Genomic DNA, 13,216 nt, shown 5'->3' on the forward strand with positions numbered 1-13,216 from the left:
TTATTGAAATTTCATGTTCAATTATAAGTCAGCATGTGACACTCGAGAGGATTTTAACTTCTGTGTAAACTATAACTGTGTATTATACTATAACTAATGTTTATATTGGTGTTTCTGGGAGCGTACTGCTAAAATGTGGCTCAAATTTGGAAGACTATGGTATGTCTGTCAGTGGGTGGTCTTCACGTCCTGGTTTTAGATTTGTCCGGGGTCAGTTTTTGACATCACGGGTTAAAAGATCGATGGTCTGTTTGTTTTTTTTACAATCAAACATCCAAGAATGGTTGGTAGGTAAAGTAATGTATTGAATTTTGTGGTTATTAAAATGAATCGTATATTAGATCACATATGATTTTCAACAAAATAATCCATGTGTTTTTTTTAAGAACTTCCTTTTTTAAGCAGTTTGTTGGTCTCCGTCACTCAAGCTGAAGTTTATTCGAAACATTCATGCTCATATTTATACTAAATTTGACTAATTTTACTGTGTTTTTTTCATGAGCGTTTCCCAGAAAGTTTCATCCTACTTTGACCTTCACCTCTACCTTCACTGGTTACAAATGATGTTGACGGCACCTCCAGGTCCGTGGCCATGATCGAGGGCTGTGTTTCCTGTCAAACCAGACTTGACTTGACTTTGCCGTTGTGTTTTTTTCTGCTCTGCTACAGCTGTTTAATTGAATATGTCGTAGTTGTGTGTGGAAAAATAACGGAAAAACACTGATGTACTGTAATATTCGTTCAAGATACTCTATCCATGCTTAACAACGTGGTACCCTTTATATTTGACTTTATATTTCATTTTTATCATAGTTATTCAAAGGTTTCAATTCCAATGGAACATTTTTGATTTATTAACTTACAATTAACATGCAAATATTCACAGTGTTTGTTGATTTTTGTGTTCCAATTAAATGGCTTGATGGCAACAATCATAATGTCCTCCACAGTTAAAGGAATGATGAGATATCGGCACGGACTGAGGACGAGAGGATACGGTGAGCTCCTGCAGCTTTTTAAAGCTGATGTTTTGTACATATTCTAGTTTCAAAACAAATAACGGGAGTTCTTGCCAAGAGTCATGCGGTCTTGCGACACCTGAGTCAAGTACTAAACAATACTCCAAATATACCCTTGTTACTACAGTACCACAATATATTTCTGCCCTTGTATCCTATCACCAGATTCTTTCCAACACACGCACACACACACCCCTGGTATTTAACTGATACACACCCCTAGTATTTGGGCACGACATTCTTTTATTGCGTTGCTTCATCGTTCTGTCAAGAAAGGGGAAGAATTTCTTCTTCTTCTTTACAATCTTGAGTTTCTTAACCATTACAGCCAATGATCATGATCGGTCAGTGATGTTGCATAAGCTTTTTCTTATTCTCCTGCTATCACTGTGATGGGATGAGTGTAAAAAAAGAAAAAAAGAGAGAATAAAGTGGGCGGGGCGCGGCTCGGCGTGTGTTTACAGCCGCTCGCTGTAGTAGACGTGCTGCCGGGACTACACACACGACCGACACATGAGTGGGCGGGACAACGAGGGCCCGGAGCGAGGGCGGGCCAATCGGCGGCGAGTATCGCCACCACTGGTCGGCGGGCTCCGCCAATGAGCGGCGCCGCCGCCGCACCGACGACCAATCGCGTGGCCGCGACGCTCGCACGTGGACCCGTGCACATGTTGACGCTCGTAAAGTGGCAGCAGAACGAGCTAGCACTCACAGACCCTGACGGTCCAGACCCGGGTCCGCTACGTGAGATAGAGATGGTTGTCCTGACGCGGACCGAGAACTGAAACCGGTTCCGTTTTCAACAAAATAAAAAACAAACAAAACCCGGAGATACACGCGAGCGTCTGATCCTCACTGGACACCCGGCGGTGAGTGTTTTCTCTTTATATTTAACCTTTATTTAAAGTTTGATGTGTTGGTTTCCATGTTGGCAATGACGAGATCCAGCTACACAACAGTGTGTAACAACACAACTCTTCCCCCCGGGCTACTGTTGTTGTGTGATCTGTGATTTATCGTCGCGTTAATCGGATTATAGATTATAAATCGTACAGCACATATTGATCTGAAAAATGTGAGTCCAGAGAGTCTCGTACCTGTGCAGACCGTGACCAGCACATGCTGCCTCCACCCACATCCATCCTCCATGGGTGCCCACAATTATTCAACAACCCAGCTCTTCATTTTTATCTTAAGAAGTGTAAGAAAAAAACTAAAAACTTGTGATTTATGAGGTGTATTTGTAGTGTCTTAATTTAAAAACTATAGTATTTAATCCTGGGATGAATCTACGAGGAACCCTAAAAAAAAATACCAGTTTTTGTTGCAAGATTATTTTTGTCTAAATCTGACTCCATCCCTGTGACCCCTCTTACTTCCAACATTTTGGAGGATTAGTCTGGGAGAGGGGTGGGGGGAGTGGAAGGGAGGGATGGGGGGGGGGAGAGAGAAAGGAGAGGCAATATGAGCGAGAAATGGGCGGATGAGAAGAATCTAAAATAAGCCAAAAGAAGGGGAGCAACCAGACGAGTGAGCATGGCCAACAAGATGAGCTGAAGGGAGAGAGGAGAGTGGCGTACAGAAGTGCAGCCTGGGAGGAAATAGAGGTTGGTGTGTGTGTGAGTGTGTGAGTGTGTGTGTGAGTGAAACCAAAGGGGGGGTGGAGAGCAAAGCAGGGACAGAGAGGAGGGGCGAGAGAGAGAGAGAGAGAGAGAGAGAGACGGCCTATTCTGATTCCACTACTCTCTGAGCTCCCATCCCCCTCACATTTTATCTCCTCTTCAGTCTCCAATCTCTTCAATGGGAGCCAGACATACACTACCATTGTGTGCCTACTGCCGCCCCCCTCCCCACTACCCCCCCCCTCTGCACCATGTTAAACTAGGGCACATCTATACCCACCATTTTGAGTAATTAGGCGTATTATTTTGGGGTGGGGGGGATATGTTTTTGGGCAGATGGAAGCCTTGTTTATCCACTTCCTCTTTGCCTCAACTTGACTGTTTTTTTTTTCCCTCCTCCGTGTTCCCCTCCAGGCAGCCATGCAGTCCCAGGGCAGCACTTCCTCGCAGCCTTCCTTCGACTCGCTGAGCTCCAGCGACAGCCTCCTGTTCAGCGACTCGGAGCAGGCGGAGGACGACTCCGACGTCTTCCTGACGGAGGGCGGCATCATCATGGGCGGCGGGGCGACCCCGGCCCCCGCCGAGAGGGCGGCGAGCAGCAGGGCGTCCGAGAGCCCCGGCTCCCAGTGGGCCTGCGACGGTTTCGCCGACAAGGAGGAGGAAGAGGAGGAGCAGTGCCGGCGGAGGAGGAATGGCGGAGGGAAGGCGACACGTGCCGCCGACGAGTCTTCCAGCCTCGTCCAGAAGTCTGAGGGAGACCTGGTGTTTGCTCAGAAGGTACTTGGATGTTAAAGGGATTCTTAACTAGTTTAAACTGTTGGGAAAGTAGGATGTATTACGTTTATGTTTCCCAAAAACCTGTTAGTAATCCATCTTGTCTCTTCCCGTGTCAGTGTGCTGAGCTGCAGGGTTTCGTCCGGCCTCTGCTGGAGCTGCTGAATGGACTGAAGAAGGGGAGATTCGACCGAGGTAAGCATCACTGTAGACCCCACGAGTGCAGACCCCCGCTGTGACGCAACTTATAACTGATGTATGTAGAAGTATGTCGGTGTCATCGGAATGTTGAAGAGCTGAATATAACATTTCAAATGTTTAAACTTTGGATTTTTTTAAGCTTTTAATCATTTAATTTTTTTTTTTATTCAATATTGAATTTAATTATTTATTTCCTTTGGTTTTTAATCAATAGTTGAATTAAATAATTTCTATATTGAACAATTTACATTTTTTTATTTTATCTAATATTTCCACTCGTAGTTTGATATCTAAATATTTAGAAATTATACATTTCTAAATTTAATTTGAATATCATCATATCTATTATAGCAACATGATTATATTAAACATAAAAATGAATTAAACTATTTTAAGAAACGCTTTAATAAATGATAATAAAAAAAAACATAGAATCTTACATTTAAAATGTTGAAACTAACAGTCAATATTCTGATGATACTGGTACTTTCATAAATGTAGTATAAAGTACTGCTGGTCCATGAGAAAGTGGTCCAGACCACATGATGTCCAGCTGGTGTGACTGACGTTTTATTTTATTTTTGACTGGCAGGATTGAGCAGTTTCCAGCAAAGCGTTGCCATGGATCGAATCCAGAGGATTGTGGGTGTTTTGCGGAGACCCAACAGCGGGTGAGGGATCTTGTTTACTCACCCGTGAGCAGGATCATGAGGTCCTGGGTGATGGTTCTAAACGTGAGGTTTTCTTCCAGGGAGAAGTACCTGAACACGCTCCTGCAGGTGGAGATGATGCTGAAGCTGTGGTTCCCCCAGATCCAGTCTCTTCCCGTGTCGTCGGCTTCCACGGCCGCCTCGTCTCCCGCTCGCTCCCCCCAGGAGTCTTCCACGCCCGTCACCCCCCCACACAAGCACCGCGACCAGCTGCATATTCCCGTCAAGGTAAGACGTCTTTCCAGAGCAGGAATGTCGAACTCGGATCAATGCAAGGAGCCAAAATCCTTTTGCCAAATAAATCACATGGGGAAAAATAATTTCGGACAATTTGTGGTGATGTACCGTGAAGCTTCGTGGTAATATTCCATGAGGCTTCGTCGTAATTTTTTCGTGAAGCTTCTTGGTAATGTTCCATGAGGCCTTGTGGTAATATTCTGTGAAGCTTCGTGGTAATATTCCGTGGTGCTTTGTGGTAATATTCCATTGGCTTCATGGTAATATTCCGTGAGGCTTCGTGGTAATTTACTGCGGGGCTTTGTGGTAATTTACCATGAGGCTTAGTGGTAATTTACCGCAAGGCTTCGTGGTAATATTCCGTGAGGCTTCGTGGTAATATACAGTGAGGCTTCGTGGTCATATACCGTGAGGCTTAGTGGTAATATTCCGTGAGGCTTCGTGGTAATTTACTGCGAGGCTTTATGGTAATTTACCGTGAGGCTTAGTGGTAATTTACCGCGAGGCTTCGTGGTAATATTCCGTGAGGCTTCGTGGTAATATACAGTGAGGCTTCGTGGTCATATACCGTGAGGCTTCGTGGTAATTTTTTGTGAGGCTTCGTGGTAATTTACCGCGAGGCTTCGTGGTAATTTACCGTGAGGCTTCGTGGTAATATACCGTGAAGCTTTGTGGTAATGTACCGTGAGGCTTTGTGGTAATATACCATGAAGCTTCTGGTAATATTCCATGAAGCTTCGTGGTAATATACCATGAAGCATGAAGCTTCGTGGTAATATCCCACGAAGCTTCTGGTAATATTCCATGAAGCTTTGTGGTAATATTCCGTGAGGCTTCGTGGTAATATTCCGTGAGGCTTCGTGGTAATATTCCGTGAGGCTTTGTGGTAATGCACCGTGAGGCTTCGTGGTAATATTCCGTGAGGCTTCGTGGTAATATTCCGTGAGGCTTCGTGGTAATATTCCGTGAGGCTTTGTGGTAATATTCCGTGAGGCTTTGTGGTAATGCACCGTGAGGCTTCGTGGTAATATTCCGTGAGGCTTCGTGGTAATATTCCGTGAGGCTTCGTGGTAATATTCCGTGAGGCTTCGTGGTAATATTCCGTGAGGCTTCGTGGTAATATTCCGTGAGGCTTCGTGATAATATTCCGTGACGCATTTGTTCTCCGGTAACCGTTCAAGGTTAAATGAAACCTTTTTTTTCTAATTCCCCAGAAACGGAAACTCAGCTGGACGGGAACAGACTCTCCTTCCTTGTCTCCTGCGCTGCTCAAGTGTCCCGGCTCTGGAGAGAAGAGGGCGAGGCTGGACGACGGAGAGAAGAACTCGCCGGCGTCCGGATCCAAACAGAACCTTCCAGAAGCAGAGAAAACCAGTCGAGACACCGAGGCGAAGGACGGCGAGGCCGCTGACCCCGAGAGCGTCTCCAAGTACAAGGCGGGTCAGAGCTCCGAGCCCAGCCTCACGTGGGTCCACGTCGCCCCCATCCTGTCCCCGGGGAAGGCCTGTCCATCACACGAGGGCCCGGCGTCGGGCGGGGAGAACCTTCACGCGGTCTCCGTGGTGCGGCCGCCCAGCAGGAGGGGCAGCCCGGCCACCCAGGACTGCTCCGTCACCTCCACCACGCCCCACAAACACCCCAGGAATCTGAAGAAGTCAGCGCGGTGCCAAAGTTTAGCTGCACAACCACGTGAAAGCGACCAAACCTGCCAGGCTCAAGAGCAACCCAAGGTCACACTCAAGCCTTTGTCCAGGGTCTGTCCCGCTTCCTTAGAGACCTGATGCAGGAACCGAACCCTGCAAGCCTGGACTTGTTACACCCGATCAGGCGGCGACTCTACAGGGGGGTAAAAAGAGGGGATGAAAAGCATTAATTATAGAAGGGAGGAACGTTTTTGGTGCTTGATTCTGATGATGTCTGGGACGAGCATCACTAGGAACACGATCGTGGCAAATAATGTGTCGATAATCACGATTCTCTGACGAAAATATGCACAAAAGGGAGAAGAAAAAAAAGATGTGAAAAAAGAAGAGATGATAGTGATGAAACACGTCTCCACAGAATAATAGCAATCATTGACTGACTTGAAGAACTTGATGGACGCGAACGGAAAAAAAAAAGGAGAAAAGTCGCCGGCGGGGAAAAAAGACTCGACGCGTCCGACTTAAAGACACAAAAGTATCGATGTAGCAGGAGACGAGCGACTGCAACGATGTCATCAACTCAAGAATGTTAACCCAAGAACTCGACTGGTTCTCTCTCCGACCCCCCCCGCACCCCGAGGGGAGTGACATCACGGCGGGGTCAAAGGTCACGTGGCCGGATGCGTCACACCCCCCCACCCCCCCACCCCCCCCCCGTGAGCCTCTCTTACCGGCACAACCATGACTCATGGGAGGAGAAAGAAAAAAACTAGGACCACTCATGGACTCACTGCAGATAATTTATTCATTTGTTGATCTGACACTGCATTTATTTATTGTTTGTATTTATTTATTGGGGCAGCTGAGTGTGGCCTGCAGCGAGGGTTGCTTATCGAGGAAGCTTTGTTTGGATCTTCTATCAAGAGTGTTGATTGGACTACTGTGCCTTTTTTTTTAATTTTCACCAAAACGGGATCATTTGAGCGACCGAATCGGTGCATTTGATCGTTTGGGTAAAAAGCAGCAAGTGAAGGATTCTATGGAAGTAAATCAGTGTCAACAGATTTAGTTTAAATAAATCGTATTTATAGTTTGTTTTCTTAGGGGTTTTTTTCCAGAATAATTCAAATATTTGTGTATTTAAAAGGCTAAATACGTTGAGATTAATTAATAATTAAATTCCCTATTATTATTATTTATCAAAGATGATTTTATTGGCACTGAAATACTTCCATATAATCCTTGTAAATCCGCCTCTCGACAACATCTCTGCAGGCATCGTTCACATTTGTATTCTTTCCTAGCATCAGTTCTGGGGGCCATTCGTCGGACAGTTTACATCGGAGACATTTTTTTTTGTCTGAGTGAATGAATGTCACGTGGATGTAGCTTTTTTTTTTGTAAACAAACACAATTCAGTTTTTATTCCAACATGACGCGACAGCAGCTCCGCTTTTTGTACAAAGAAGCCTTTTTTTCTAAGACTCTTGTGGACGAGAACCGTGTGCTCTGACCAAACTTGAAACAATAACAAACGAGGAAAGTGTTGAAATCGCTGCTATCGCTCCAATTCTAACGTGGTAGGAAAACCACTCGCAGCCTCCGTTCTTCTGCCGAGTCCACGAACCTCCAGACGGTCCAAGCCTCCCTCTTGCACCCCCCGATGCGGTGCTCCCACCCCGCCTCTTCAGCGGGGGGGGGTCTTCCAGCCCCGGATTTCTTCTTTTTAATATATATACACCGTTGTGATATAACAGAGAAAAACCAATTGCACTTATTTTTCATTGTTCATGTCATTTTTTTCATACATGTTTTCTACTGCAACGACTGATTGGTCAGAAAGAATAATGTTTGTTTTGACTGCCTTCTTCCTCTTCTTCTTCCTCTTCCTCCTCTTCCTCTTCTTCTTCTTCCACTGTTAACGCTGACTGTAGAGCCCCTCCCCCGCACCTTCGTCTTCCTCGATCTTCTTACCGTCTTTTCTTAACTCTCGCTCATCTTTACATGATATTACTCTTCTGGCTACTTTTTCAGTGATGACACAAAAAACGAAGAAAAAAAATACAATAAACCTTTTAATAAATTTTTGGAAAATTAACTTTTGTGTCGTGTCGTTTTATTTGACTTTATTATGGCTTTGAGTTATTTTTTGAAATTGAATTCAATTATTTTACACTGAAAGGTTGAATTTTTTTAATACTGTAATTTAAAGAAATTGTACATTTACTAAATAAATTCTTGATTTGTTTTTTTTAACACCATTTGATATTCTAATCATTAAAAATTTCGTTTTATAACTTTTTTAATTCCTAGATTCTTAAATTCTTAAATTCACTATAAAAATGTTGGTATAGTATTGATTCTGTGCTTCTACTTGATTGTCACACGATTGGCCGAAAGTTCGATCAAGTAGCTCGGTGCTCATTTGCTAATGTCTGGTTGACACTATTTTTATATTGAATTTAAAAGGCTACGCATTAAAATATATTGAATTTAGAAAAAATATTTTTCTATCAATGGAATAACAATATCAAACTGTATGTGTAAAATAAAACTGTATCCATTTAAAATGGTATACCGTGGAGCTTCGTGGTAGTTTTCCGTGAGGCTTCGTGGTAGTATTGCGTGAGGCTTTGTGATAATATACCATGAAGCTTCGTGGTAGTATTCTGTGAGGCTTTGTGGTAATATTCCGCGAGGCTTCGTGGTAATATTCCGTGAGGCTTCGTGGTAATATTCCGTGAGGCTTTGTGGTAATATTCCGTGACGCTTTGTGGTAATATTCCGTGAGGCTTCGTGATAGTATTCTGTAAGGCTTTGTGGTACTATTCTGTGAGGCTTTGTGGTAATATTCTGCGAGGCTTCGTGGTAATATTCCGTGAGGCTTTGTGGTAATATTCCGTTAGGCTTCGTGGTAATATTCCGTGAGGCTTCGTGATAAAATACCGTGACGCTTCGTCGTACTACACCGTGAGGCTTCGTGGTAGTATTCTGTGAGGCTTTGTGGTAATATTCCGCTAGGCTTCGTGGTAATATTCTGTGAGGCTTCGTGGTAATATACAGTGAGGCTTCGTGGTAATATTCCGTGAGGCTTCGTGGTAATATTCCGTGAGGCTTCGTGGTAATATACCGTGAGGCTTCGTGGTAATATACCGTGGGGCTTCGTGGTAATATTCCGTGAGGCTTTGTGGTAATATTCCGTGAGGCTTCGTGGTAATATACCGTGAGGCTTCGTGGTAATATACCATGAGGCTTCGTGGTGTTATTCTGTGAGGCTTTGTGGTAATATACGGTGAGACTTTGTGGTAATATACCGCGAGGCTTCATGGTAATATACCATGTGGCTTTGTGGTAATATTCCGTGAGGCTTCGTGGTAATATACCATGAGGCTTTGTGGTAATATACCATGAGGCTTCGTGGTAATATTCCGTGAGGCTTCGTGGTAGGACCATAAAAAAAAAGTAATTTAAAAATAATGAATTTTTTTTTTTTTTAAATAATGTCAACCTTTTATACATTATACAAATTATTTGTTTAATTTTCCAATAAAACACTATCAGCCTTTCACTAAATAATGTATTTAATTAAACTATAACAAAATAAATAATTAAATGTTTAGAAAAAACATATGAAAAATAAAAAGTTTAAAATGTTTAATTCAGAATCAGGAGCTTTTATTTCCGGTGTAAACTAATCTTCTGATGTCAATGTTATCCTTCCATGTTGGGTCAACGGGGGGGCAGATTTTGGGAGAGTGGGCGGAGCCTACGGTTACGAGACTACAGTAATCTGCAGTGGACAGTGACTGATCCTTGAACCAGCTGCTGCTGCAGAGCAAACACCACCTCCAGGTAAACACTTCAATGACTCGAATATTAGGAAGTACTGCGACTCAATCTGAAGCTATTCAAGGAAAAAAAAATGATACAAAATATGACTTGTTCAGTCGTTTAAACCGTTTAAAATACTGAGCTCATAGTAGTTTTCATGACATCTTCAGTCCTGTATATATTTACAATGAATTTACCAAATTTTTGGTTGTGGCCCGGGGGCCAAATCCAGCCCGCCCTAATTCATTTCTTGTGGCCCGTCAGACGGTCAACAATAACAAAGAGACTTAAAACACGAGTAAAACGTCGTAGTATCGCAGTATTACACCTCCTGTTACAGAGAGTAGAGAAAAGTTGCTTTTGTTTTTTGAATCATTTAATTTAAATATTAATTACGAAATTAATGAATTGGTTTTTACACATAATGTTTAATATTCTAATTCCATAAACAAACGTTTTAAAGTCAATATTTTTTAATTTGTAGCCATTTAAATTCAGTTAAAAAAAATAGTGTCACCAAAAGAGTGCTGAGCTACTTGATCAAACTTTCGGCCAATCGTGTGATGCACAGACGATCATGTGACGACGTACAAGCCAATGACCAAGGAGCTCGGTTTTGCCGCTATTATACCTACATTTTTATATTGAATTTAAAAGCCTACTAACTAAAAAATATTGAATTCAGAACAATTTCTTTTGAATTATTGGGATAAGAATATGAAACTATATGTGTAAAAATAATGATTTAAAAAAAAGTCAACCTTTCAATATAGAAATAATTGAATTATTTAAACTAATGGTAATTCAACTGCCACTGATTTACTTCCAAGTGTTTGCGAACGAATAAAATTCAACGATGAAACGACAGAAACATGTTTCTTATTCTTTTTCTCCATCTTCTCTCAGCAGAATTTGGGGTGGGGGGGTGTGGTCGCCTTCTCCTCGGTTGTGGATGAAGTCAGCCCGGCAACACTCTCTCGTGCACCTCCACACAGACTAGTTACTGGTTGGTTTTGGTGATGGGCTCGTCTCTGACACACCAGACTGTACGTTCCAGCAGACCGCCCTCCACCCTCCGTCGCCCCCCCCTGTCTCCATGCAGTTTTTAGCAGAGAAGCCCCGGCCCACCACCCTCCTGCCCCCCCCGCAACCCACCCCACCATTGGAAGGATGGAAACCAGGGGCAACAAGCGAGAGGACGAGCAGAGGGCACGAGGAGAAGGATTCGTATCATTCACAGAGTAATTAGTTTGTGGACTCCGTCCTCCATTTTGGGACGTGAACCAAAAAAAAAAGGGGAAAAAAAGCACGTGGGAGTCGACATGATCTCCGTCATGGATGTTGCGTGTGTGTTGCTTCAGTGTGCGTGTGCAGAGCGTGTTCAACTCACATGCCCTCGTCTTATCCCGCTTAACTGAAGCCGGTACTTTCTCCAGGACTTTAAATGTATTTAATACAAATAATATTAAACATTTCTCTCTAACAGTAGAATTTTAAAGATTGTTTTTTGCAAAATAAATTGAGTTATTTTTACGTGAAACAATTTTTAAGACACAATTATGAGCTTGAACTTCATTAAGTTGAGAATATTTAGATGAAAGTTAATTGAAAAAAAAAGATTAACTGGAAAGAGAAATATTAGTGATGGTCTGGTGAAGCTTCATGAAACAGTGTCGTTATATGTCCACTAGATGGCGGTCTCTGCACTATTTTCCTCTCTTCTAATGAAACATCGCATCATTTTTTTTTTGAAGTGATGGCGCCACCTACTGACCTCTGAACAACATGACACTGTTTCATGAAGCTTCATCAGCACATCACTAAGAAATATCTGACCCTGGTCCAGAAAGTCCCTTTACAAATAAATGTACTTACTTATCGTTACTTATCGTTACTTATCGTTACTTATCGTTACTTATCGTTACTTATCGTTACTTATCGTCTTCTCGCCTGGACTATTGTAACAGTTTATTTTCATGTCTTAACAAGAAGGATCTGTCTCGCCTGCAAGTTTATACAAAACTCTGCCGCAAGAATCCTGACGCGCTCTAGTAGAAGAACTCACATTTCCCCCGATCCTTAAAACTCTTCACTGGCTGCCAGTTTCTTTCAGGATCAACTTTAAAATCCTCTACAAATATTACTAACTTACTTACTATATATCAGTTTAGTTCAGTATAAACATGAAAGGGTGAAAAGCTATGGACACTCTGGAAAGTCTACAAGCATAAATGGCTGTACGACGTTATGAAAAGTGAAACAATCCAATAGAAGTTTATTTATAGAAAATCAAACGTTTTTTTGTCATTAAAATGTTGATGTTTAAATTTTAAATAATCAATTAAAAACATTTTTTAAATAAGTAAATATTATATTTTCAAAGTGAATACATTTATTTATACACATAGAGTTTGATATTCTTATTCCGAAAATTCAAGAATATGTTTTATAAATTTGATTCTTTTTCGATCCGTAGCTTTTTGAATTCAATCTAAAATGTCAATAATAATAGTGTCGCTGTGATCAAGTAGTTCTGAGTATATTTTGGCATTTTAGGGTAATTTTTGGAAATATTAGAATTGCTCAATTTATTTATAAAAAGAAAAACGATTCAACCTTTCCAGAAAATTGAAATGATTAAAAAATAAATGCGATTGAATTGATAAAATTAATTTGAAATGTTAATTTAAAACACTCAATATTCCGATTTACTAAAAAAAGAATCGTACCTGCGATGTTTTTTCTTGTCAGCAGTATTGGCTTCAGGGCCTCTGTGCCCTTGCTAGATGGGCGACTGGCTGAGCCAGACAGACGGGCCCTCGGGCTCCCGGTTGTGTTGTTTTGAATGAAACTTTATTTCAGCGACACAATGAGGTTGTTTAATTACTCCAAAGAAATTCCTCTCATGGTGAAGCACGTGAGGCTGACATCACACCCAGACATGGAAGTGGCACACATGACTCACCCTGGTTCCTCCGGGGGGCTCGAGGGGAGGGGGTTCAGTCCTGGCTCGTCCAGAAACAGACTGTTAAATGTGGCAGTGGTTTGTCTTCACGACGCTCGCCATCTGTGGCCCCCCCGCCGCCGCCGCCGCTCTGACGGGGGTTCACGGTGCAGATACTGATGAACTGATATCAGGTGTACCTTTTTTTTTTTTTTTTTTTTTTTTTTCAAGGACG

General features: G+C 42.5%; 2 protein-coding genes across 2 annotated transcripts in view; one reads left to right on the forward strand and one right to left on the reverse strand.

Annotated features, from left to right (window-relative positions):
* Positions 1-13,216, reverse strand: part of itga10 (integrin, alpha 10) — a 370,978-nt gene that overhangs the window by 86,551 nt on the left and 271,211 nt on the right. The gene's annotated exons all lie outside the window — the stretch shown is intronic.
* LOC148062571 (uncharacterized) lies at positions 1,555-8,270 on the forward strand. Its single transcript, XM_087778918.1, has 6 exons — positions 1,555-1,888; positions 3,056-3,418; positions 3,535-3,610; positions 4,209-4,287; positions 4,368-4,554; positions 5,778-8,270. The coding sequence occupies exons 2-6, from the start codon at positions 3,062-3,064 to the stop codon at positions 6,342-6,344; spliced, it is 1,266 nt and encodes a 421-aa protein (XP_087635044.1). The 5' UTR covers positions 1,555-1,888; positions 3,056-3,061; the 3' UTR covers positions 6,345-8,270.

This window comes from Callionymus lyra, chromosome 17 (assembly GCF_982586985.1).
Source record: "Callionymus lyra chromosome 17, fCalLyr1.hap1.1, whole genome shotgun sequence".
Lineage (NCBI taxonomy): Eukaryota > Metazoa > Chordata > Actinopteri > Syngnathiformes > Callionymidae > Callionymus > Callionymus lyra.